General features: G+C 40.9%; 1 protein-coding gene across 2 annotated transcripts in view; it reads right to left on the bottom strand.

Annotated features, from left to right (window-relative positions):
* The window catches only part of lpgat1 (lysophosphatidylglycerol acyltransferase 1), a 68,282-nt gene that overhangs the window by 17,517 nt on the left and 27,804 nt on the right, over positions 1–22,961 (bottom strand). For both annotated transcript variants that reach the window (XR_014888568.1, XM_085246925.1), the window contains exons 4-6: positions 21,778–21,873; positions 15,637–15,916; positions 6,954–7,080 (exon numbers count right to left, since the gene is read on the bottom strand). Coding sequence is in view for 1 of the 2 variants with exons in the window: in XM_085246925.1 (XP_085103051.1) it covers positions 6,954–7,080; positions 15,637–15,916; positions 21,778–21,873 (503 nt within the window). In the remaining variant the exon portion in view is untranslated. The remainder of the gene's footprint in view (positions 1–6,953; positions 7,081–15,636; positions 15,917–21,777; positions 21,874–22,961) is intronic.

Here is a 22,961-nt window from a genome sequence, read left to right on the forward strand (position 1 = left end):
GCCATTTATGGTCCTTATACACACACAATACGGTAATATTACGTTGAAGCACAGTACGTATCACTCCGCGAAGCTCTTCGGTAGCCGTAATGCGCTGACAATCCATCAAGTGGTGCAGCTCCGTAGCTTACCAAAGTCGTACTCAAACATTTTTGACAGATTGCTGAGCGCCGTGTTCCACATAAAATCGGTTTGCGGCCATCAAGCACAACCAGAATTCATACATAAGGCGCGCTGTCAACTTTTGAGAAAATGAAAGGATTTTAGGGTTAGCGCGGTTAGCTCGTTAGCATGTTTAGCTCGTTAACACGTTGACGCCGTCCAGCCCCACGCATGGGGCGATGCGCAGTAACTCGTTAACGGAGATTTGCCGTGTCCATCTTGTCGCTGCCTGCACGTGAAGCGATGGGGGAGGAGGGGGAGTTGTCTTCAGTGAAGGTGAGGCGGAGTAACGTTGCGTCAAGACAAAAGTGGACGAAAGAGAGGCAAACCTGCGGCTATATAGTTATAATGTAACATAGACTATATCGATATAAAGGATATTGTCACATCTTATATCTCGTATAAAAATATATCGATATGTTTTAAAAACTCGATATATCGCCCAGCTCTACATGTATGTACTATGTAAGGGCTCAGAGAGGGGAATGTGTTATATATTTTAACAAAGCTATATGTGCAGTTTGCAAGCTCAACACTTCTATGTGAGTCTGGAAAGCCAGGTGTGTGGCTCAAAAGCACCCATGTGATGACCAGGCAGACTCCAGAATCCGTAAATCATGTCACCTTTCAGATATTTTCTAAACAGCAGCTTTCAGAAATGTACACAGCAGCAAAAAAAAAAAAAAAAAAAAAAAGGAGGACAAGGTACATTTAGAAAGAAGGATTTCACCATATTTAACACCCACCACTGCCCTCGTTCGGCCTCTGTACACCCACCTAGCTCTTCCATCTGCCATTCACAGAGAGCTTATGATGCCGCAATCTGGGAGGCTGAGATTATACGGAGAGAGGGCAGGAGACACAGCGAGGGAGGGTGGAGTTGAGGGATGAGGACTGGAATAGTGAAGCAGAGGTGTTCAACATGGATCCATCTACATCATTACCCAAAATTCAGCTGCCCGTTGTGTAGCTGAAGCTCAGAGGGTAGCCAGCACCTTTGGAGCCCCCTTAAAGCGATAACACGGGAGGAAGACAGCAGCTTATAATGAAGCTCAGTTAACACAGAAACAGTCAGGCTGAAGCAGTTAACTGCAGGATCCCCGACGCATCAACACGACCTGCCTTCTGTAACCGCTGGACCTGAATGCACCCAAACTACAGCAAACATCTAGCTGACATACATATCTCGCGCTTAGAAAGCTGGAAATAACTAGAGGAAAACTAAAAATACCCAGCATCTCAAAAAGAGAGACAAACAACAAACCATTTTTATGCTGCTGTGGTATTGAGTTAATGGGTTTTTTGCTTGTGGGATGGGGGTGTATGCAAAAAAAACATAACACGACCCGCTAAATGGGTGAAATCACTCTTTTACTAAGCTGAGTGGACAGTCAGAAATCTCTCTCTCAAACAGTCTCCCTGCTGAATCATGATAATCCTACAGATGACTTTCAACTTGGTGTCACAGCCGCTTACTCTGTATGTGATGTCTATGGATCATCTTTTGGGATAAAATGAGCAATTCACAAGGCAGCCTAATAGCACAGCAACGGTGGGCAACTAATTTTCCCAAAGGGGGCCACATTAGAAACTGTGGAAGGCCGCACCATACAACGAACTCAAGTCTGTTCAGTATTAATGTTATAAACTACTACTGGTAAGAGTAGATGGTACAATTATAAACATGATGCGGCTTTGCTAGCAGAGGTTCAGATGCCCCTTCCGGCTCTGCATCAGTCAAGCTCTTGTAATGATGATTCAAATTATAAGCCTTAAACTCAGCAATTAGCTATCCACAAACAAAACACACAGCTTCACCACTGACTTCTGCATTACTGTTTGTTTTCTTAATTTAAGTTGACATCTTTCAGGGCTAGCAAACATCTTATGAATGTTGTTTCCAAGGCATTTACAGTGAAGGTGCATTCACTTGCACGCATCTACATACGTACATTTAAAAAACACCAGTTGCCTTGGAAATAAACATTGCTAAAGTTGTATTGTTATTTCATACAAAACTTATCACCCCAGGTGTTAACTAGGTGTGCAACGATACACAAAATTCACGGTTCGGTTTGATACTTTGGTGTCACGGTTCGATGTTTTTTCGATACAAAAAAAGGAACCCCATTGTGTTAACTACTAGCTCCATTGAGTAAGCATTAAGTAAACTACATTTCTTCATTTATTTTAGTTCAACTGTACTACTAGCTTTGATTTTGACTATCCTTGTTAAAATATGACTCAAGGTGTTTAGTGTTATGGAGGGAAAATACTCATCAGTCCATGTAATCCCTCTAGAATCATGCATCCTGAGTATCAAGTGGAGATGGGCTTATTTCCAGCACCATATTTTGTTTTTGTACTCTGAATCATGCAAAGCTACCATCAAAGTTTAAAAATAATCCTTTTATATCTTATACTTGGACTTGGCGCAGCTCCTCTGAGTTTTGTGCCCAAGATGACCATTTTAGGGATATCTGCTCTCAGTGGAATATTCCAGAGCCAAGAATTACAAAAAATAAAAACTGCCTGAAAAACGGCAATCTTTCACGGCATTCCTTATTCTGAATTATTTGTAGCCATGACAGTGATTAAATGCTACTCTCACAATAAAAATTCCCCTTAACTGACCCAGCAGAAACACCGCTGTAGGGTAGCACTTGTCCACCCGCGTCTCCTATTCGCATCACCAAAGTGCATCGCATTGCTCACTCCCCTACAGCGCTCCCTTGATCAGCAAGGAGATTAATCCTCTTGTTGACTCTGCACCTGTACCAGCATGGGTCTAAGTTGTCTATGATCAGCACTGTCTGCACGGCATGGAACTGAGTGCGCACGCTTGTAACAACTGTAGTCGGGTGGCTTCTTGTCCATCCCCTGGCTGCAGAGATGCTGACAGAACAGGGGAAGCTGATTGTATCGATGGCTGATTAGAGAGTCTCGGAGGTGGGGAAGAGAATCCAGCATCCCCTCTAATTACAGAGCTGATGAATTCTTAGTCGCAGACAAAGTGAGCAGAGGGGCCTCTCTAGAGAGGGGGCGATGGGCCAGGGTTCATAAATCAACCTCTATCACACCAAGGTGTAGACACACACCTGAGCTGTTTGAGGAAGTTGTTCAAGGCAACATTTAGGCTCACTGTGACTTCTACCTGATGACTACTGCTTTGATGCCTGGATACATCTTTTCTGATCTACCCTAGGGGATTATATTCATCTTGAACACAGTCTACAGAAAATCTAATCCTAGCCCACCTTCACTTTATCCTCAAGTGGATAGAAAAGCAATAGAGAGGAGAATCTGAAGGGCAAAGAGAGCAGGACAACGTGGAGTGACACCTGCATTTGCTTTTCATACGAAGAGGAATATTCTTAAGATGGCAGCCATATACTGTAGCTTATTTCTACATTTTGTTTTTCCAGATGTATTTTTTAAACACCCGGACATTGGATCCTGATTTTCTCAATATTTCACATATACTAAAGCCTATCATAGACAGGTACTGGCACATGTTTACTCCAAAGGGGGCAGTCGTTAAAGAGCAAACATATAAATCTGTTTTTTGTTTGTTTTTATGCTGCTAGATAAGGTTCAGCCAGAAGCCAAATCAGACAGGTATGAAGGGTGAAAACTGAAGGCATCTTTTAATTCTTTAATGTCAGAATTTTACAGCAGTGGTTGAACCTGCCTCGCAAGGGAAAACTACTTCCGCTAATCCCAAGAATATTTAAAATTCATGAGACACATCCACAGTAGTATTAAACCCAATGTCCACACTAGTGGGGGTTTTAGGAACCCTAAAACTGAGACTTTTTAAAAAAAATGCTGCTGACCCAGTTTCAGCTATAATTTGAATTATAATTTAGTCTCAAAAGGGCAGAACTGGGGACTTTTGGAAACTATGAAGCACACACCCACATTCATTTCCTGATTAGATCTTATCAGTCACACAAATTAAGCCAAAACATTATTATATCAAGGCTCACATACCATCTGTGAATTCATCCCACTTGTGTGTGCTGCTTTTCCATAATGATCCCATAATGCTGCTCATACTGCACTAATGTGTCACCATATTTGCTTTGCAATGATTCCCAACGTTAACAGGTTTCCTGCCAACATGACTGCCTTTGCATATAGGCTCCACTTAAGGTCCAAGCAAAGTAATCACTAGTCTTGTACTCATTGCTCTTCTTCCTGTTTTGTCTAAGCAACCAACCTCCTGCTTCCTGTTTACATTGGCAGAGCATGTCCAGTGAATACTAATGCTCAGTGTCCTATGTCTACAGGTGTGTATTAGGATGGCCAGACTATTCCTGACACTTTGCTAAAATATTATCTCACTAATATTACAATATTAACATTTGCTAAAGGCATCACTATTAGCATACTGTGAGGTAAAAACGGAAAGGCAAAGTTGGGTTGGTGCAGCTGCAGCTGCTTTGTTGCTGCTGAAGAAAAGAGTAAATCGAAGTTTATAGTCACCACATTGGTGGTTGCATGTGCCACCTTGTAATTTCGCCACAGCCCTGTAACCATTTATCCTGTCGCTTGAGGTGCAGCAGACTCCCTGCAGTCTTCTCCTGATTGATGAGTGCCACCTCTCAGAAAAAACGCTTACGCATCAGCAGCGGCACAGAAGCAGATAAAGTCTAAACAGAAACCAAAGAGACTGCTTTTGTCTCTCTCACATCTTTTTCCAGAACCTCTCACCTTTACTGCAGTATTCCCCCCTCCCTGTAATTTGACAATCTCTGAGCTTCTGTACTAAAATGACATTTAAGTGGCAATAAAGACCAACTCGATCGCACACTCGTGCCTCCAACTAAGACATGTTTTCCAATTTACAACCAGAACGACGTAGTACTTCATCCAGCTCACAATTCATCACATTTCACAGGTTATTGCACATTAAATTACAAATTTAACCTCGAGCACAATTTGGGCGAAGATCCATCAGGTGGTAATTGTGTGCAAGTTTCATTTGTGCATTGTGGACAGGTCGACTCCTTGATGTGGTTTAAGCTGAGCCATCTTTCATCAGGACGAGCTCAAAATTGAAATGTGAACAACCAGTCGAAAAGACGCACAAGTGGTATGTGTACCAGTAGCTGTGATGTCACTTTTGGTGCATACTGCACTTCTTTAAAGTGAGAACAGTGAGCATAATTCGGTGTAAAAAGACACCAAAGAGTTGATTTCCTATCTTTAGTAGGAAAAGAAATCAGCACAAGCCATCTGCCAATCCAAACAGAGTTGAACATACATATGCAACCAGCTTAAGTTCATTATTATCTGTACGATGGCTGGACCCTCCCTCAAAGAAAAAAAAAAAAAAGGGAAAAAAGAGAAAGAAATAAACCTCTCAAAACACTTGCTTGACATAAATTTATGTGGGAGTCGGGACTAAAATAAGAGCACCAGCTACAACACTCAAAGAATGATGAGAAGTAAAGAACGAAGGGTCAAGAATGTGACAGTAAAGAGCAAAACATGCTCAGCTGCCAATGCTACATCAAAGCTATGCAAGCACCTGCAAAGACCATGCTAGCAGCGAGGCCTCAGGTTCAGAGTGATGATAAAGGGCAGCATCTGACCCAAACCAGACAGGCAGGCTGACTTCCATCAGGCAGCAAATGCAAACATGAACAGGTGTACATTAGCACCTGTACTTGTTTCTACAGTGGAAACACTGACAACAGTTTTCTTTACTAAATTGGGGATTTGCATGATGTGTGTGCATATAAAAAGTTAATGTACACGATTGCAACTGTTAATTCTGAAGGTGCTAATACAGAATAATACAAAAGTAATACAAAGGTGGTGCAACAAACTACTTTCTACAGGGAGTAAATACGTAATACTCTTTACCCAAAGTGAAGAGTAAAGAGTATTACAAAATACACAACTTACAATACACACAAAAAAAACAATGTGAAATTCAGTGCTTTCAAATTTACAATCACAAGTGGATGGATAACAGCTGAACAGGTACAACTGGATCTGAATGCTAACATTCTTCTGGCTGTTAGTTTTAAGGTTTTATTTTTTAAAGTTTCCTAACCCTTTCACACTTTAAAAACAAAACAACACAAAAAAAACTCAAACAGAAATGTGAACAGCAGCCTGATGAGATAAATCAGCAAATTTAATAGCTTTAGGGAAATAAATAAAAATCCCTGAACATCTTAAGATAGACATTAAATGTCTGATACCAGTGCATTTATAGCTTAAGTGACTTGATTTCAAGCTTATTTTTATTTTGTTAAAAAAGAAAAAACAACAACTTTTGTTTGCTGGGAAGACATAAGGAGGCGGCCTATGTGAACTGAATGACAGAACTGACCTTAAATAATGACCTGAAAACACAACAAGCACAGTAACACTGTGGCTGATCAACTCTCTCTGCCGACACAGACGTAACTTTGTATTTATTTTAGTGTTAATATGCGTATTAGGATTTTTATAACTGCACTGGCAGAAGGGAGACTGACAAAATAGTGTAACAACTGTGCGGTGTGCATATGACAACAGCACTTCAATTAACAACTAACATGTTCAAGATTCAGCAACATGGGCCTCTCCCTACATTGCGCTGTCTGATTTTGTGATGTAATGTGATTTTCATGCGACAAAGTCTTTGCTGCACGCGTGCTGCAAAGTACATTTGCATTGTGGTTCTGTTTTCCCTCCTGTGAATGTGACAGATTAGTTTACTGTTCCCTGCATCTCATGTGAAAATGCTAAAGGTAAATGGAGAGTTTAACGATCCAACATTTAATTCTTACCTGTAATGTACATGTGTGACTGTAGGAGGCCTGTAGCCAAAGATCCAGGTCTGGATGTCCATCGGTCTTGCTTTGGGGTACGCTATGGTCATGTCTATAACCCACTGCAAGCCTTTACGTTTATTAGCTGCCAGGGAAGAAACACAAACGCAGAAAGTGAGAAGAACTGGATAAAATCAGTCATCCAAAAACGTTCACTGACACTTCAATAGCTGAGATCATCCTGATTTTTCCGCTTTAAGACCGTATCTGTAATCAGAAAGTTTCCTAAATAAAATACCAAAGCATGCAAATTAGGGCTGGTTACCTGCCAAAAAGACTGGTGGAGTACCAGCTGAAGTCCCTGTTTGACAGAACTTGGCTGGCAGCTATGTTTGTGAGTCATAGCAAAGGAAACATTTTCACCTCTACAGCTAATCTTTCATAACATGTTTTTCTATCAGCGAACTCTTACTGTTGTTGTTACTTTTAGTTCTAATGGAAAAGGCAAGAGGAAAAAAAATAGACGGGAAAGCGGGGGACGACAGATGGGGGAGGGAATGCCAGACATGCGATTAAATCTGGGAGTCAGCTGCAGGGTGCATGTGGGTGAGTATTTAGTTGCATTAAGCAGGGTCAAGTCTGTGCTCACCTGCTCATAATCACAAAGACAATAAAATAAATTAAGTGATGTGTGTAAGGCCAATTTGTCGAACCTACACTCAACTTCCTGCTTCTTGTTATTACAGGTTTGGATATGACTCTAACATTACAGCGATGTGAAGCCTTCCACCCTGTGTTCCTTCTAGGAAAAAAAAAAAAAAAAAAAAAAGCAGAGAGAGCAAAACACAAGCCAGTCTCAACATGTCCTCAACCTGCTTCTTCCATCACTACACAACGAAGAAGTTGAAAACAACAACTGACACTGGGAATCAAATTAAGTTAACGGGACTGCAAAACATAAGATGATGGTGTGAAAAAGTGCTTTCCCTTAAGCTAATACTCGGAACAGGCTTGTCAAATGTAAAACAGAGGAGACCAGCAGTCTGAGCTGTAAAGCAAAGCTGACGTGGAGCAGTGCAGCATATTTGACTGCTAAGGTCGCAGTCCTGTCTGCTGTTACTGTGCAGCAAGCACTTCCCCCTCAGAACACACTGGCGTCTTTATGGGAAGTAAATATGCCGTGTCACAAACTGGAGCTAAATTTTACAGATGACTGACTACAGCAGTTAGAAAAAAGGGAAATAATGCAAACTAGTTATAAATGATGGGAACAAAATGCAGAGAAAAGCAGGGAAAGGGAGTTAAAAAGTGCAGCAGAGACGTTATCAAGTGGAGTACAGACAGTTACACTTCACGTGTTGCTCTTGTTTAGGTGACCTGTCAGGTCAGTACAAATCAATAAGGTTATGTTGACAGGAACAGGTTATGTTGACCCGTTACTCTAGATATGTTGGCAAATTCTACAAACTAAATTGCCAAAAGGTAGGCATTTAAAATTTAAACATCTATGTTTAATTTTCCTTGTGAACTGCAAAAAGTTTAATTATCACACAGCAAAAGTTTAGCTGCCCCCAGAGACAATCAAGCCAGTGTTTCTTCTAGGGTGTACTCCTGTTTGACTGCAGAATACTACCAGAAAGATTGTACCATTTTACAACGCTACGCCATCGGCACAAATCAGCGTCACAGAAGAGGCATTCCCACCTCGAAACAAGACTGAAGTGGAAAAATATCTATTTTTTGCAGTGACTATGAGGAAACAAATATTCAGAAAAGAAGAATTTTATGAAGAGAATAGCCCTCCTCAACTGTTAAATATAGGGGTGCATTAGTTTGGGCTTGTGTTGCAGGCAAAGGCTCGGGAAGCATTTCACTGCTAAAAGGGAAAAAAAAATGGATTTAATAAAATGCCAGCAAAAATCTGACATGATGAAAAAACAAAACAAAAACATCACAGTGTCCAAAAGTTTAACTGCTCCTGTTGTTCGGGTGTGAGAAGTATGAATGATCAGCACAAAGTGGTAAAACACTAACAGGATTGAATGGGTTACCCAGATAAAAGGCATCCAGATATGCTTCAGTTTCAGTAACAGTCATTCAAATGATGTGTACCATGTAAACTGTAAAATGAAATAAAGGTCTTTTTAAAAAAATAATAAAAAATAATAATAATAAATGCAATTTTACAATGGTATTTCTACTGCCACTGAGGCTTGGCAGAGTAAAGACCATTATAAACACTGCAGAGCTGAAGAAGTAACCTGTGTCAAAGTTGATGTTTGAGTTTTTGGCATTTTGAATGTTGAGCTTTTAATTGTCTGCATTCTGGTGAACTTTATTAATAATAATAATAATAATAATAATAATAATAATAATAAATTTTCTTTTAAAGCGCCTTTCAAAGCACTCAAGGAAACTGTACACAGCAGAATAATAAAAGCAACATAAAAGAAAGCCGTTTACACAATCATAAAAGCATAAGACATAAAACAAATGCTCCCCATGGTGGCAAGATGGGGAGAGGGGACAGAGAGAGAAAGAGAAGAAGATCTCAGACACCGAGATGGGATGGAGGTATGGAGGGGAGAGATGATGAATAGTCTTAAATGTGAACAACAGTATTTTGAAATTGATGTGATATTTGACCAGGAGCCAATGAAGCTGCTGCAGGACAGGCGTGATGTGATGGATAGAAGGGGTCCTGGTGATAATACGAGCAGCAGAGTTCTGGACGCGTTGGAGCTTGTGGATGGATTTTTGAGTAAGACCAAAAAGAAGAGAGTTGCAGTAGTCGATCCGGGAAGTAACAAGGCTGTGAACAGGCAGTGGCATGTGGGGTGAGAAAAGGACGAAGATGATGCACCGCATTATGGTGTAAAGTCACTATTAATGTAAAGTGAGATGTGATGAAGCAAGGCTTGGGTACTGCTTTCAAATATTTATTGAAACAACTGTCTAATTATATACATGTCATCCACACGGAGTCGAGAAACATTCTGTTGTGTTTGTTAAGTAACCTTTTTTTAAATGTGAAGGTGTCACCTATTCATGTTGGTAATTAATTTAATTTATCAACCCCTAATCTGCAGACATCAGTGACCTGCAGGGAACCTGTAAACTGTGGAGGATATATATGCGGGCCCATCAGTGGGGGTTACTGGATTTCTTCTGGGCAGCTGGGACAATATAACTGATTACAAAGGTTGTCTACACTTCTATGAATCTAGATAAGAGACGAGTGCGTAGAAAGCTTGACCTTTAAGAGTACACACCTCTGTTTCTATAGTTTCAACACCAGACAGAAGACAGAAAGAAGCAGCTGAGGAGCAAGTCGACTGATTCATACCAATATTAGTGACTTGACAGGCATCCTTGGTATTAATGGAAATAGCTAACGTCAGTTATCCCTGTGTGGGTAACTGGATCCCTTCTCTATCAGTCTCCCGTGAATGGCTGGTCAAAGAATGGGGCCCTGAGCCAAAGTATTGTTGGCACCCTATATGCTGTGGCACACAATAGTGTAACAGCACCGGCCACGGTAATTTAAAATGACAACAGATAGGCCCCATCCTTTGGTAAACAATTTGAGGAAGGAAACACTGTCTCTCTTTGAGGCCACTCCTCAGGCCAAATTGCTGCACTTTAAGCCTACAACTGTCTGTCTATCCTACTGACTGAAAAGTGGATTTAACCACTTTTGGTGTTATCGAACATGTTGACTTTTGGGTGATTAGGAGCTCCCTAATGACCCACCCTAAATGACTCACAATGGCGAACTTTGTTTCCTGGCAACTGTAAATACAGTTTTATGACACACACCTTACTGGTCCAAGGGACAGCCCTTTCCACAGAGCTGTGCTAATCTTTGTGTTTGCACCGAGTGGCATTTTCAGCCCGGGTGACATTGCATGGCTGCATCAAATCCCATTTTCTCCAAGTGGCCCGGTTGTTTCCGAGTGAGTCAGCGAGCTCTGGGTACCTCTGCAGAGCATCAGTGAGGGTCAGAGGGAGACAGAACTGTGTCTTTCATCAGACAGCCACACACACATACACAAATGAAGAGCACAGGGTAGTGAGGGACACAACGCTCCTTTGGGCATGTGTATTTTCTTGACCTATGTTTTAATGCCATTAGCTAGATTTAAGTGGAAGGACAAGCCCTGCTGCAACAACCAGCTTCCCCTCCTCCTGAGCTGCTGGAACGGAGGAAAGGACATAACATGAACGAGGATATGAACTGGATGTACAGCAAGGTCAAATTATAATGCACGATTACACATGAATAAGACTGACGTGCCTAAAATGCTTAAAAAACGTTCGTAATAGTTTGCCTTGATGGAGATTATAAACACAAAAACCTCTGCACACACCTACGTTTGTTAACGCAGTAAATATTTTGAACTTAATCAGACCGGTGCATTAAAAAAAATGCACATTTAGCACCGTCAGTATGTAAATAAAGCTGCTGTACTCATTTAAATTTTACAGTGGCCAATCAAGAGACACCTCATCTTCAGTCTGAGTGTCTGTCCTGCAGAGGAGTAATCAGACAGCATCTTGCTGTTAGTGCTGAGGCTGTAGGACACAGAGCTGCACTAGCAAACTTGAGGAAGGCTAAAGTCTGGGCCACATTCTCAATAATGCTGGCTCAAAGTCCCTCCAATTTGCTATTAACACCAAACCCCCGTAAATGGATTCTGAACGAAAGCCAAGAAGAGTCCGCTGGGTCGACACTGAGTGTGCAGCGTACACAGGCATTTGGGGGGGGGGGGGGGGGGGGGACTCGTTGAAGCTTTACATTTATCGCTGTTTTAATGCCTTCTTTTTACTGAGGACTGCTCCAAGCAGCAGATTTACTGAGTTATCTGGATAAATTTGCTGAGTAAAAAACAAAACATGTATTCCAATATTAGTCCACAGAGCAGATTTAAGTGGGTCCTCCTGAAATAGGGCCCAAATTGAGAAAGGATTGGTAAGACTAGATTTCATGAATTATAAATATAATAATAATAAATACATACATAAATAAATCATTTAATTTATCCTCATATTTCTTGGTCATGTGTTAAGGAAACGTTGGGAGAATATGTATTTAATTATAAGAGTTTATTATGGGTACATGTTAGAGGATTGATCCCTGAGGGCAGTATGAAGTTGCGTCTTGGACTGATTGAGGTGGAATTGGTAGTAAAAACATTACAGGAGAGAGACAAGACCCTCAACAAATCAAAAAAGGAAATCTATGGGAGAAGTCAGCAGTAGCAAAGATGACACCTGTCACACCCCTCACCCCAAAGAGCCCATCAACAACTGAACAGGAAATGTGAGCAAATCGTGTAGTTGCATTGATGCAAGTCCACACTAGAGTTTTACAACAATTTCTTCATGTAGTTGCAGGCATGTTTCCCTCCCTGTTATTGTAATGATGATCCACTGTTTCTTGGTTAGACTTGAGCAATAGCACAGCCTCCACTGGAAGCTGGTGGGAGGAGCCTAATTGATACATTCAGTATCAATTCATTTATGGGTTGTTTTTTTTAAGCAAAATTGCTGTATAGAAAAACTGACAGGTCAGACATTGCAGTGCTTTGTCCCAGCAAACCAAATATGGCTTCTTTCTTTTAGAAGTACTTTGATGGCAGTAAGAAGTTACCTGCACATCTGGAAAAACTGGAACCTCCTAGATTTGTACAATGGGTGGACACTGTAGTGGTGGTATCTGTAATGATCAAACTAATATCTTAACTGTAATATGAAAGATATTTCTTCTAGAAAAGATAGACAAATTCATTTCCTGCACTCCAAAAATGTCACACAGTCACACTGTGATCTGCATATATCCATAGGTACAAAAAGGTAGGTGAGTGACACATTAAAGGAAAACTTAAAGGCCACTAAAAGTAACCGGATTAAACTTATCATGGAAGCCACAGCAGGAAGGAGCCACTAGGGGGGGGAACAGGATTCAACAGCATGACGGTTTCACTCCCTTCTCAACTAAAAATTATTTCTCAACATAAAAGTTAATAACATTACAACAGTAAAGATGACCAGAGGCGTAGTTTATGGTGGAGCTGCAGTGTGTCCATACAGAAACAATGGACCCAGATCATGTTTTTCTACAATATACGATGCTTGTTAAATGTAGTTCAAAAATTTGCAAGTAAAAGACAACAAGAGTTAAATATTAAACCCATCTAACTTCCCTGCTTATCCAATTTCGAAGGTTCAAAAAGCTTAAATATGAAGAAAAGTGATTTTTTTCAGCTGCTCCCATCCACAAAGCAAAAACACAAACTGTATATGCACACAAACTACTTGTTTAGTTTGCTGTGACCCTTAAATCTGCAGCAGCCCACAGCAGCCATCCCATGTTCACGTCATGATACCCACAGCTAGCATAGGTTAAAAACTGCACAGCACTTACTCTGCTACATTTATTTTACAGATTTAGTTACCAATTAGAAATACACATTTATAGTATTCACATCAAAGTAATAATAAACTACTGTGGCTGTAATTGTGGTCCCAACAGCAGGTGGATCAGCATATTTATCACATTTTTAAAACAAATAAATAAATAAATAACAGACACAAAGCACAAAGCACAATTTGTCTCTCCTGCTGGTATCAATTTAGGAACTTTCACATGTCAGGTGAAAGTTCAACTCTTTATATAGGGTCACTCCATCTGAATTTAACCAAGCCTTCTGCTAAACCGTCTCTGATATGCATAAAAATTTCATGATGCAAAGTCTGAACAATGCTGTGAAATTGTAGCTTCATATACGAATCCTTTAACATTTTTTTTTTTTTACTGTTATTGTGTTTTGTTAAACTGTCTTTTGATCCACTTTCAAATATTGCATCCGATTTTTGGGATAGATGTTCCACAAATTGCTTGATTTGAGATGAAATGACCATATGTGCTATAATACTCCAGGTCAGCTTACCCAGCAGTATGTAAAAAAAAAATCAACATTAGCTTATTGTGGCCCATAGGAGCCACTGGGAAAACAGAATAAAGTTACGCTTGACAAATAAAATTTGTTACAAATTTTAATAAAGTTAAAAATAAATAAATAAATTTTCACCCTCAAAGCTTGTTAATTGCTGCATTATCATCCTCTTCATTGGCTGTATTTAGGGCTGGTCTCTAGACAGAAAAATTACTCCCCTGCAAATCACGGCTGGGGTTTTCAGGGATACTGATGCAATTTCTGGCACCTCTGTGCGTGTCAGTCCTTTCCTTCACTGGTGGTTAGAGCTGGGCGATATATCGAGTTTTTAAAAAATATCGATATATTTTTTATACGAGATATAAGATGTGACAATATCCTTTATATCGATATAGTCTATGTTACATTATAACTATATAGCCGCAAGTTTGCCTCTCTTTCGTCCACTTTTGTCTTGACGCAACGTTACTCGGCCTCGCCTCTCCTTCACTGAACACAACTCCCCCTCCTCCCCCATCGCTTCACCTGCAGGAAGCGACAAGATGGACACGGCAAATCTCCGTTAACGAGTTACTGCGCATCAACCCGTGCGTGGGGCTGGACGGCGTCAACGTGTTAGCTAGCTAACCACGCTAACGAGCTAACCACGCTAACGCCATGCAGCCCAGAGGTGCTGCACGGCCTAAAATCCTTTCATTTTCTCAAAAGTTGACGGCGCGCCTTATGTATGAATTCTGGTTGTGCTTGATGGCCGCGAACCGATTTTATGTGGAACACGGCGCTCAGCAATCTGTCAAAAAATGTTTGAGTACGACTTTGGTAAGCTACGGAGCTGCACCGCTTGATGGATTGTCAGAGCATTACGGCTACCGAGGAGCCTCACGGAGTGATACGTACTGTGCTTCAACGTAATATTACCCTACTGTGTATAAGGACCATAAATGGCACCTGTTAAGAGACGTGGTTACGAAGAAGATTTCAAACTCAATGCTGTCAGTCACACAGTAGAAGTTGGGAACAGAGCAGCTGTGAAATCTGTCTTTGTTATTATGCTCATTGTCTTTTAGTTTACATTTTGACTGCACAATTGTGAGCTTTTTGTTATGCACAAAAACAACATTGTTTTCTTTTATTTATGGAGCATTATTATTTAATAAATGCTCATAATTTATTTTTGAGTAAATTTTATGTACATCTGCTCTATGTTAATAAAAGTGCCTGTGTGACATCTGGGACACAGCTTTGACTAAGAACTCTCTTTTTGTTCTTACTTTATGGCTTTAAAAAAATAAATAAATAAATTTAAAAAAATCGATATCTTATATCGCCGTCTAGGTAAAAAATATCGAGATATGAATTTTGGGTCATATCGCCCAGCCCTACTGGTGGTCTTTACCACCAGTCGTCTACAGTTTAAAGGACAGAGACGTGCAGAGGTAATGATCTAAGGTTTCATATTTGAGGCATGATTTATCCCAGCTTTTCTACCAAAAAAAAAAAAATCAAATAACTACAGTAAACGGGAGAGAGTTCACAGAAACCAAGAAAAAAGAAAAAAAAGAAAAAGGGAGAAACAACTTTATCCAGACTCTGCTTTTTAAACCCCAGAAAACTTCCTGAGATAAAATCCTGCACTTTCAAAGAACACCTTCAGCCTTGGCACCAAGTCTAAACTAACAGTTTCTATATCAGTTTGTCTCACTTTAAACCAAAGGCTTTTCCCATGTGTGTGTTTTAGTTACCTGTCGTGTTCAGCATGCTGGTGTCGCCGCCCACACTGCCGTTCTCCTGCTGGGCTCCCAGAGTTTTCAGTATGACGTGGCTGGCCCCGAGACGAGGCAACGTGACGTGGGTCAGATGGGGGAGCGAGTGCTTCTTGGCGAACAACTGGCTCGTTTCCCGCCTCTTGCGAAGAAAGCCGCCCTCAGGAAACAGCACTATCCACTTCCTGTCACGGCTGTGGTAGTATTTATCTAGGTGCTCTTTCAGGTAAACCAGCTGCTTGTCTCGGTGAGCTTTACCCTGAAGAAACACAGAAAATAAGCATTTATTTTCAAAAGAGGTTTCAGGTCTATTTTTCAACCTAAAAATTCAACTTAAAATGGGCTGACCGCATTTAAAATAAGCAGTTCTCTTCACTAGTTGCCCCAAGGATACAAAAAATTTGGGGCTACACCCTAAGTTCATTAACTTGATAAGATAGAAAGCATTTTCGACAGAGCAGAACCGACTAAGCAAATGAATTCAAACACACACAAATCACAAGTTAGGTGCAGTAACTCCCCGAGCCGCATTAACGGCACCACCGAAATGGATGCAAACATGATGGCCTTGACAACATTAAGAGCATTAGCAGGAACAGGATGAGGAGGACCGGGATTGATTTTTATGTTAGGCCTGGTCAAAGTTCATTTTAAATGCATTAGGACAGCAAGCTGCTCTCTGTGAGCACATGTGTTTATTTAAGCAGCTGTGCCTACTACAACTGCTGCATCACAACAGCTACAGCCGAGTATTCGGCCAAGAAGGTCATTTCAAGATTTATTCTTAGCGGCAGCTACAAATGCTGATTTCCAGAGGTAGAAAGGCATTAGGAGACTCCACACATCACAAGCTCAAAAATGACCTTGATACCGTTGATGTAGTTTAACAGCAGCTACAAGAGCCACATGAAAATGAAGAGTATAGTCCACGATGTTGCTTTTAGAGTTACGGTGCAGTGGGCAAAGGGAATGATCTGCAAGCATACAGCAGCTTTCTCACAAAGCACTTACTCAGGTTTTTCCAATTTAAAGAGAGAAACACGTGCAAGGTGCCGGTCTATTACTGGAACCAATCTTTGGTTAAATCTTGCCCAAGAACACTTTGGGATCAAACCTCTAACCCTGGGGTCCCCAACCCCTGGGCCTCGGACCGGTACCGGTCCGTGAGTCGTTTGGTACCAGGCCGCAAGAGTTGAGGCTCAGGTGTGAAATGTATGGTTTTCAGGGTTATTTTGTTATCGATTTTATCGTTAACTTGGTTCTCCTGGGTCTTTTCACGTGCCTTATGAATAAATCTTATTTTTTCGGTACCGGTACTAGTTTTATTTTGTTGTATATATCTGCGACACCTTAAAGGCCGGTCCGTGAAAATATTGTCGGGCATAAACCGGTCCGTGGCGCAAAAAAGGTTGGGGACCGCTGCTCTAACCCATTGACAAGTGGACAATGTGCTCAAAATAAAAGTTTTCAAAATATGGACCTGGACCTATATGGCCTAAATATGGACCTATTTTCGACCTGGATGGGTAAATATTGCAGCTAAAAGGTGAAGAACAAGAAATTGTTCATTGTACATTTTGTGACTTGACAGTGTAGGACCAGAAAGGTTCTGGTAGTATCAATGTGTCACATTATTGTTGTGCCATAACACTACAGTTGGCCAAGTTCCAATGTCAGGTAAACCATTCCTAGAGTTAAAAAGGGGCTGCTACTGACAGTCAGGGTTTCTGTGGAGAAGCGAGGATTTCCCCAGTAAGGCAGGGTTAGGAGAGTTCATGTCTTGGTGCCATAATTTATGCCATTCTGGCAGCAGTAAATAAATACGTCTGTCAGTTGCTGTGCTATCTGGCATTTTTGCTTCAAGTTAAACTTGAAGATGTTCAGAGAAAGGCTGATGGGCTATTAAAAACACATTAACTTCAAGATACAGAAAATATTTTTTGCTTCTATGGATAATTACCCCTTCATAACTCTATAGGGGATTTATTTATTTTAATAATGCCAGAATTAGGGATACGACCATTTGGCACAAGTGTCCCAACTTCGATAGCATGAATTGTTGTTTGCTAGTTACTGAACTTGACCACCGAGTTTGTGCTGTTGGCTTCTACTGGAGCTTTTAATTTTAATCTTTTTGATTTCTTTAGCCTTTAGGACAGGACAGACTGTATGCACATGCACAGCAGATCAAATCACACCCAAGCTGCTGAAGCCTTTTGGCATTTTGATTTAATTTACTGACTAATAAAATGGCTCGCTGTGAGATACGGACTGCAGCCTGCCTAAATGTTTGTGCTTCAGTTCTGATGAATAAAGTTCTAGGATCTTGGTCATGTATGCACTGCACCTGTACAGTTTATGGAAGCTGCTTTTTAACAGAGATGATAGCATTTACTGATAAACTAACACTACTTTCCTATTCAAGGTCACGTCTAGCTCCAAGAAACCAACATTGTGGTGGCAAAAATGCTAAAGTTGAGGCTTCAATTTATGGAGCTCAAATCCAATATGTGACCTCATGTTGGCTACATTCATATTTACAACACATTTCTCATCTCTCTATGCTTCTCTCCCCCTCCCTACTCTTCCTGTTAAAAGGGCGTTCTTTGGTTTCCCTGTCACCAAGGGCGTTGCTCACAGGGGTCATAGGCTCATTCTCCCTATCTCTCTAATACGGTGTGTACCTTACAAAGCAACCTGAGATGGCTGGTGTTGTGAACTACTGCTAAATAAATAAAACTAAATTATTACAGGATAATATTACATTTAGATTTGGGGTTTGATGTGACTCAATATTCAGCAGCTGAATTTATAAATGAAACTAATGTACTCCACCTGTCTCAGCTTTGTTTTAGCTACCCTCCCACAGGCTTTAGTCAAGTATTTACTCACTTGCCAGTTTATCGGGTCCACTGAGATAAACTAAAGCAAACAATAGTGCTGCAATAAATCCTAATATAAAGGTTAAAGGTGAATGGAGGTTTCTTTCACTTAGGAGGCTGGAGGTTGTTTGTTTTATGAGCTAACAAATGTTTTTCCACTAGAGAGGAAGAAATGCAAGGTGGTGAAGGCAATGCTCTTCAATGACAGCAGCATTTAAAATGACCATGAAGTTCAATTTCAACAACAGCTCTAAATGACACCATCTTCATAAGGGTTAAAGAGTGTGTGTGTCTGTTATTTCCTTTAAGGTAGGGCTGGGCGATATGGCCTAAAATTCATATCGCGATATAATTTGAAGCATGTGTGGTAGCGATAGATATCACAATATATTCTTTTCTTCTATATAACGTATTTTCCACACTATAAGGCACACTTAAAATCCTTTAATTTTCTCAAAAATCAAGAGTGTGCCTTATGTATGAATTCTGGTTGTGCTTACTGACCTCGAACCGATTTGGGCGTGCAGAAATCTGTTAAAAAAAAATGTTTCAGTACAACTTTGGTAAGCTGCACTGTTTGATGGATTGTCAGAGCATTATGGCTGCCGTAGTGAGTTGCTTCGCGGAGTAATCTGTGTCCAAAACTCAGTCCTCTTCAGGTCCCAAAGTCAAACAAACACTAAGAGTTAAAAACGATCTAAATTCTTTCATCTTTAATTAAATCATCAGCGTTGCTGCTTTATTGGGTGTAACAATTAAGTTTAACATCCAGGCATCCATGAAAACATAATTTATTAAATTTAACGGAGTTAGAAGTTAACAGAAAGTTAGCTCGCTAGTTTACACCTAAACATTTCATACCATGTTCTGACTGAGAGATTTTTGAAACGAATTAAAACGTACAGCTCTGCTACCACTTCCAATATAAATGAAGACAGAAGACTAAACAGCAGTGGCGTTTGCAGGGTTACTGAAGTTGGACTACCTGGTATATAATGTTGTGCTACGTGATTGCTAGCGACACAGCTATGTTAGCATAACATTAGCACAGTGAAGCTGGAGGATGAACGCCAACTCTTTTTCCACTCGATAAAAGTTAACGTGGGGGATTCTGGTGGTCAGGGACAAATGCAATCACATAGCAGGATGCTATACACGGGCCAAACTTCAGTCAGGAGAACAACTGAGATTATGCATCCACAATACAAGGTTAGTTATTAATATACTGCAACAACACGGGACAAGAACAGCTGCAAGAGAATTCAACACTAATGAATCGATGTTACGGAAGTGGAGGAAGCGCAGTTTTTGGCTTTCCCCATATTTCAAAAGTGCTTCATCTCTTTGCTGTGACTGTCGCCCACCATAATTTGCAGATGATAATGGTTTTAGCCGCTGTGATGCTTTCGACCAAGACAGGCGCAGCTTGATGACATCGTCAACATGCGCTATCGCGATAGAGCGATATAGTCAAAATCTCTATCGTTGGCCAAATTTATATCGTTTATATCGTTTATATCGCTCACCCCTACTTTAAAGAATGGTGGACTGTGTTTTGCATAACAATGTCTGAGACACGTCTGGCAGCCTGGGTGGACAGCAGATGCTCAGAGTGGCCGGGGCAGCTGCTTGCTGCACTGTGTGGATGTGTGAAAGATTCTGAGGAAGGATGTCAAGAATGCACGCGCAGGAATGCCAGAGGGGACTTCAGAGAGAGACGAGGGCGGCAGAAATGACTGAGCCCGCTCAGACTTCCTACTACGGCCTGTCCAGCTGGCTGTTAGCAGGCTCGGGTTGCTTCACCCTCGGCACGGTGGCTGATGTGAAATTCCACGGCAATGCATTTCCATGACCTAAAAAATTTAATTCCCTCTTGTCAGGGCATTTCTGCTCAGCTCAGAAAGTGCAACAACAGCATGATAAGCGTGAGGAGCGTGGGAGCCTTCTCATTCAACAAAACAAATGTGGATCAACACAGACAGCCCCTCAGCAGCGCTTCTGTTTAATATTAAGTCATGACCTCCGAGATTTTGTCCAGTTGGAAGCTAGTGCCGTTTAGGTTCACCGGCTTTATTTACTCAGTGAAGTTAAACGTGCTGATTTCTAACATCCAAGGCAACAAATGTTTATGTAACCCGATAAATGTTTATTACATCCTGTGTACTCTGGGACACAGGGGTACGATAGTCTGGGTGATGAATATGAATATATGGCTTCAATTTCATGACTGAATGCCTATCATGAAAAATCTGCTTTGTCTTTAGAAAAACCTTTTTAAAAGCTTATTTTTAGTCAGAAATAATGCAACTAAATAATACTATTGCAGATCACTACATTATGTTTCATGACTAATCTACATTCACTAGATGTACACCTCTTTTTATATTTGCGATTATTTTGTCTTGCCCCTTCTTTGCTGTCGCTTGCCTCTCTGTGTGTACTTAAGCTTTTGCATTTGTGTAGCCCGTCCTCTCTCGTGGTTTTCATCATTGTGATATCAAGATGCTCACGTCCCATTTTTTGGTAAAACTTGGAAATTGCCACAATATAGATGTGCTGTGCTGTTGTAGTTGATATCTAATAGATGTCCCCTTGGTTTTGTGTAAGTGTATCACTGACACTAATGAGTTTAGCACAAATCTTGCCTAAAATTAACCTCTCAAACTTGCATGATATTCCAAGAATTCCCTGGCCAGTCAGAGCCCTGTAGGATGTGTGTGTAGTCCTGTCAGAGCTCTGCTTCAGCTGCCCCCACAACAAAAGAGCCCAGTCTGACCCAGAGGGGCTCAGCAGGCCTCCCACACCACTCTCTGCTGACATTTTCCCCTTCTCGGGACACCATGGCTGCAGGAAAGCCTGCTAACATATCTGCTGTCCAGCTGGAACAAGCAGATGGATAGCAGCTTCACTTGTGGACAGCGCAGAAATAACAGGCTTCTAGTAACTGGGGTTTAATGAGATGGGTTGCGACTTCAAAGCTCTGTGGTTTGAACTCTCAGAACTTCAGGGGAAGAAAACAAGGTGTTGACAAGTGTGGAAAAACAGACTTTTATCCTTTGGCAAAAAAGTGTTTCTGCAAGCTTTGAGGCTAATATGCCAATTAAAAAAAAAAAAAAAAAATAGGCTAAGAATGTGAAGCAGACTGTGTTAATGCTGACAACAACCAAAGAAAAGAAAAAAACATATTAAAGTCAAAAGTAAAGATAAAAGTAAGACCTCCAGATTTTGGGCTACTTACCTGTCTAATGAAGAAGTCCCCATGGATCAAGGACACTAGGCCAAAGTTGGTGTATTTAAACACGTGGTCCATCAGCCACATCATTTTTCGTACCACCTGCAAGAAAGAAAAAATTCAATAATCATTTAAATAAAAAACAAAAAAAGAAATTAAATAAGCAGAGTTTACGTGAACAGCACAAACTGATGCTGCCCCTCTGAGTATTTCTGCCCTCGTGACCTGCACCCATGTGGCTTTGGCTTACTGTCCTTTCAGTGCTAAGCGGATAAAGTGGGCCGGGATGCGGTTGTTGAGGCGAATCATGTCATCATGTTTGTGCAGTGTAGCTCGGCTGCCCCGATCCAATGCCAGCTCTCGGCAAAAAAAAAAATAAAAAAGGGAAAACAACAACACTGCCCTCTGCATTGATTTTTATAGTGCTAGCCAATTAACAGGAGTCCTATAAGAACGCAGGCATGACATACATTTAACTAAACACATGTTGACTGAGGTTAGTTATTACTCCTGGAGGAATAGGTGTGCATGTGCACTGACATTACACTTCCCTGTATGTTTACAGTGATCGGTGTGGAAAAATGCAAGAGAGCCAGCATCTGCACACTCCCATCACTATTGCTCTTTCTCAAGGAGATAATAAACACATTCCCCTTGGTGCTATGAAAACTCAAAGCATGAATCTATTAACACAGTACAACAGTAGTTTGAAAACACTTAACGCTGGAATTCACTAAACATCACTAAGAATTCATAGGGAAAATTTCCTGTAGCGGTCAAAAACAATTTTTATTGTGACGTTAGCAGCGGACTAGACAGGTAAAATTGGGGGTGTTCCTGATGACTAATTTACAAGTCAAGCAACATCCACTCATTTTCAGCATCCTCTGTTCTGATCGGTGACCAGCTGGTTAGCCTCAAGCATGTCCACTGGTCTGTTTGGCAACACACAAACAAGTAAATAGTTGCAGGGTTAGGAGAGTTCACATCTTGGTGCCATAATTTATGCCATTCTGGCAGCAGTTGTTGACTGCGCACCTCACAGCCACATACCAAATCATGTTATCATGGAAGCTCCTCACAGCGAGTTAAAACACAAAGTTCCAAAATTAAATCGCAGGGGGATTCACAACAAAAATGACTGAACTATCAGATTAGATTTATTGTTATAATCACTTTCACCCAACTTA

This window comes from Mchenga conophoros, linkage group LG15, assembly GCF_057382185.1.
Source record: "Mchenga conophoros isolate Kocher_MC1m ecotype Shallow Benthic linkage group LG15, M_conophoros_male_GT1.1, whole genome shotgun sequence".
In the NCBI taxonomy this organism is placed as follows: Eukaryota; Metazoa; Chordata; class Actinopteri; order Cichliformes; family Cichlidae; genus Mchenga; species Mchenga conophoros.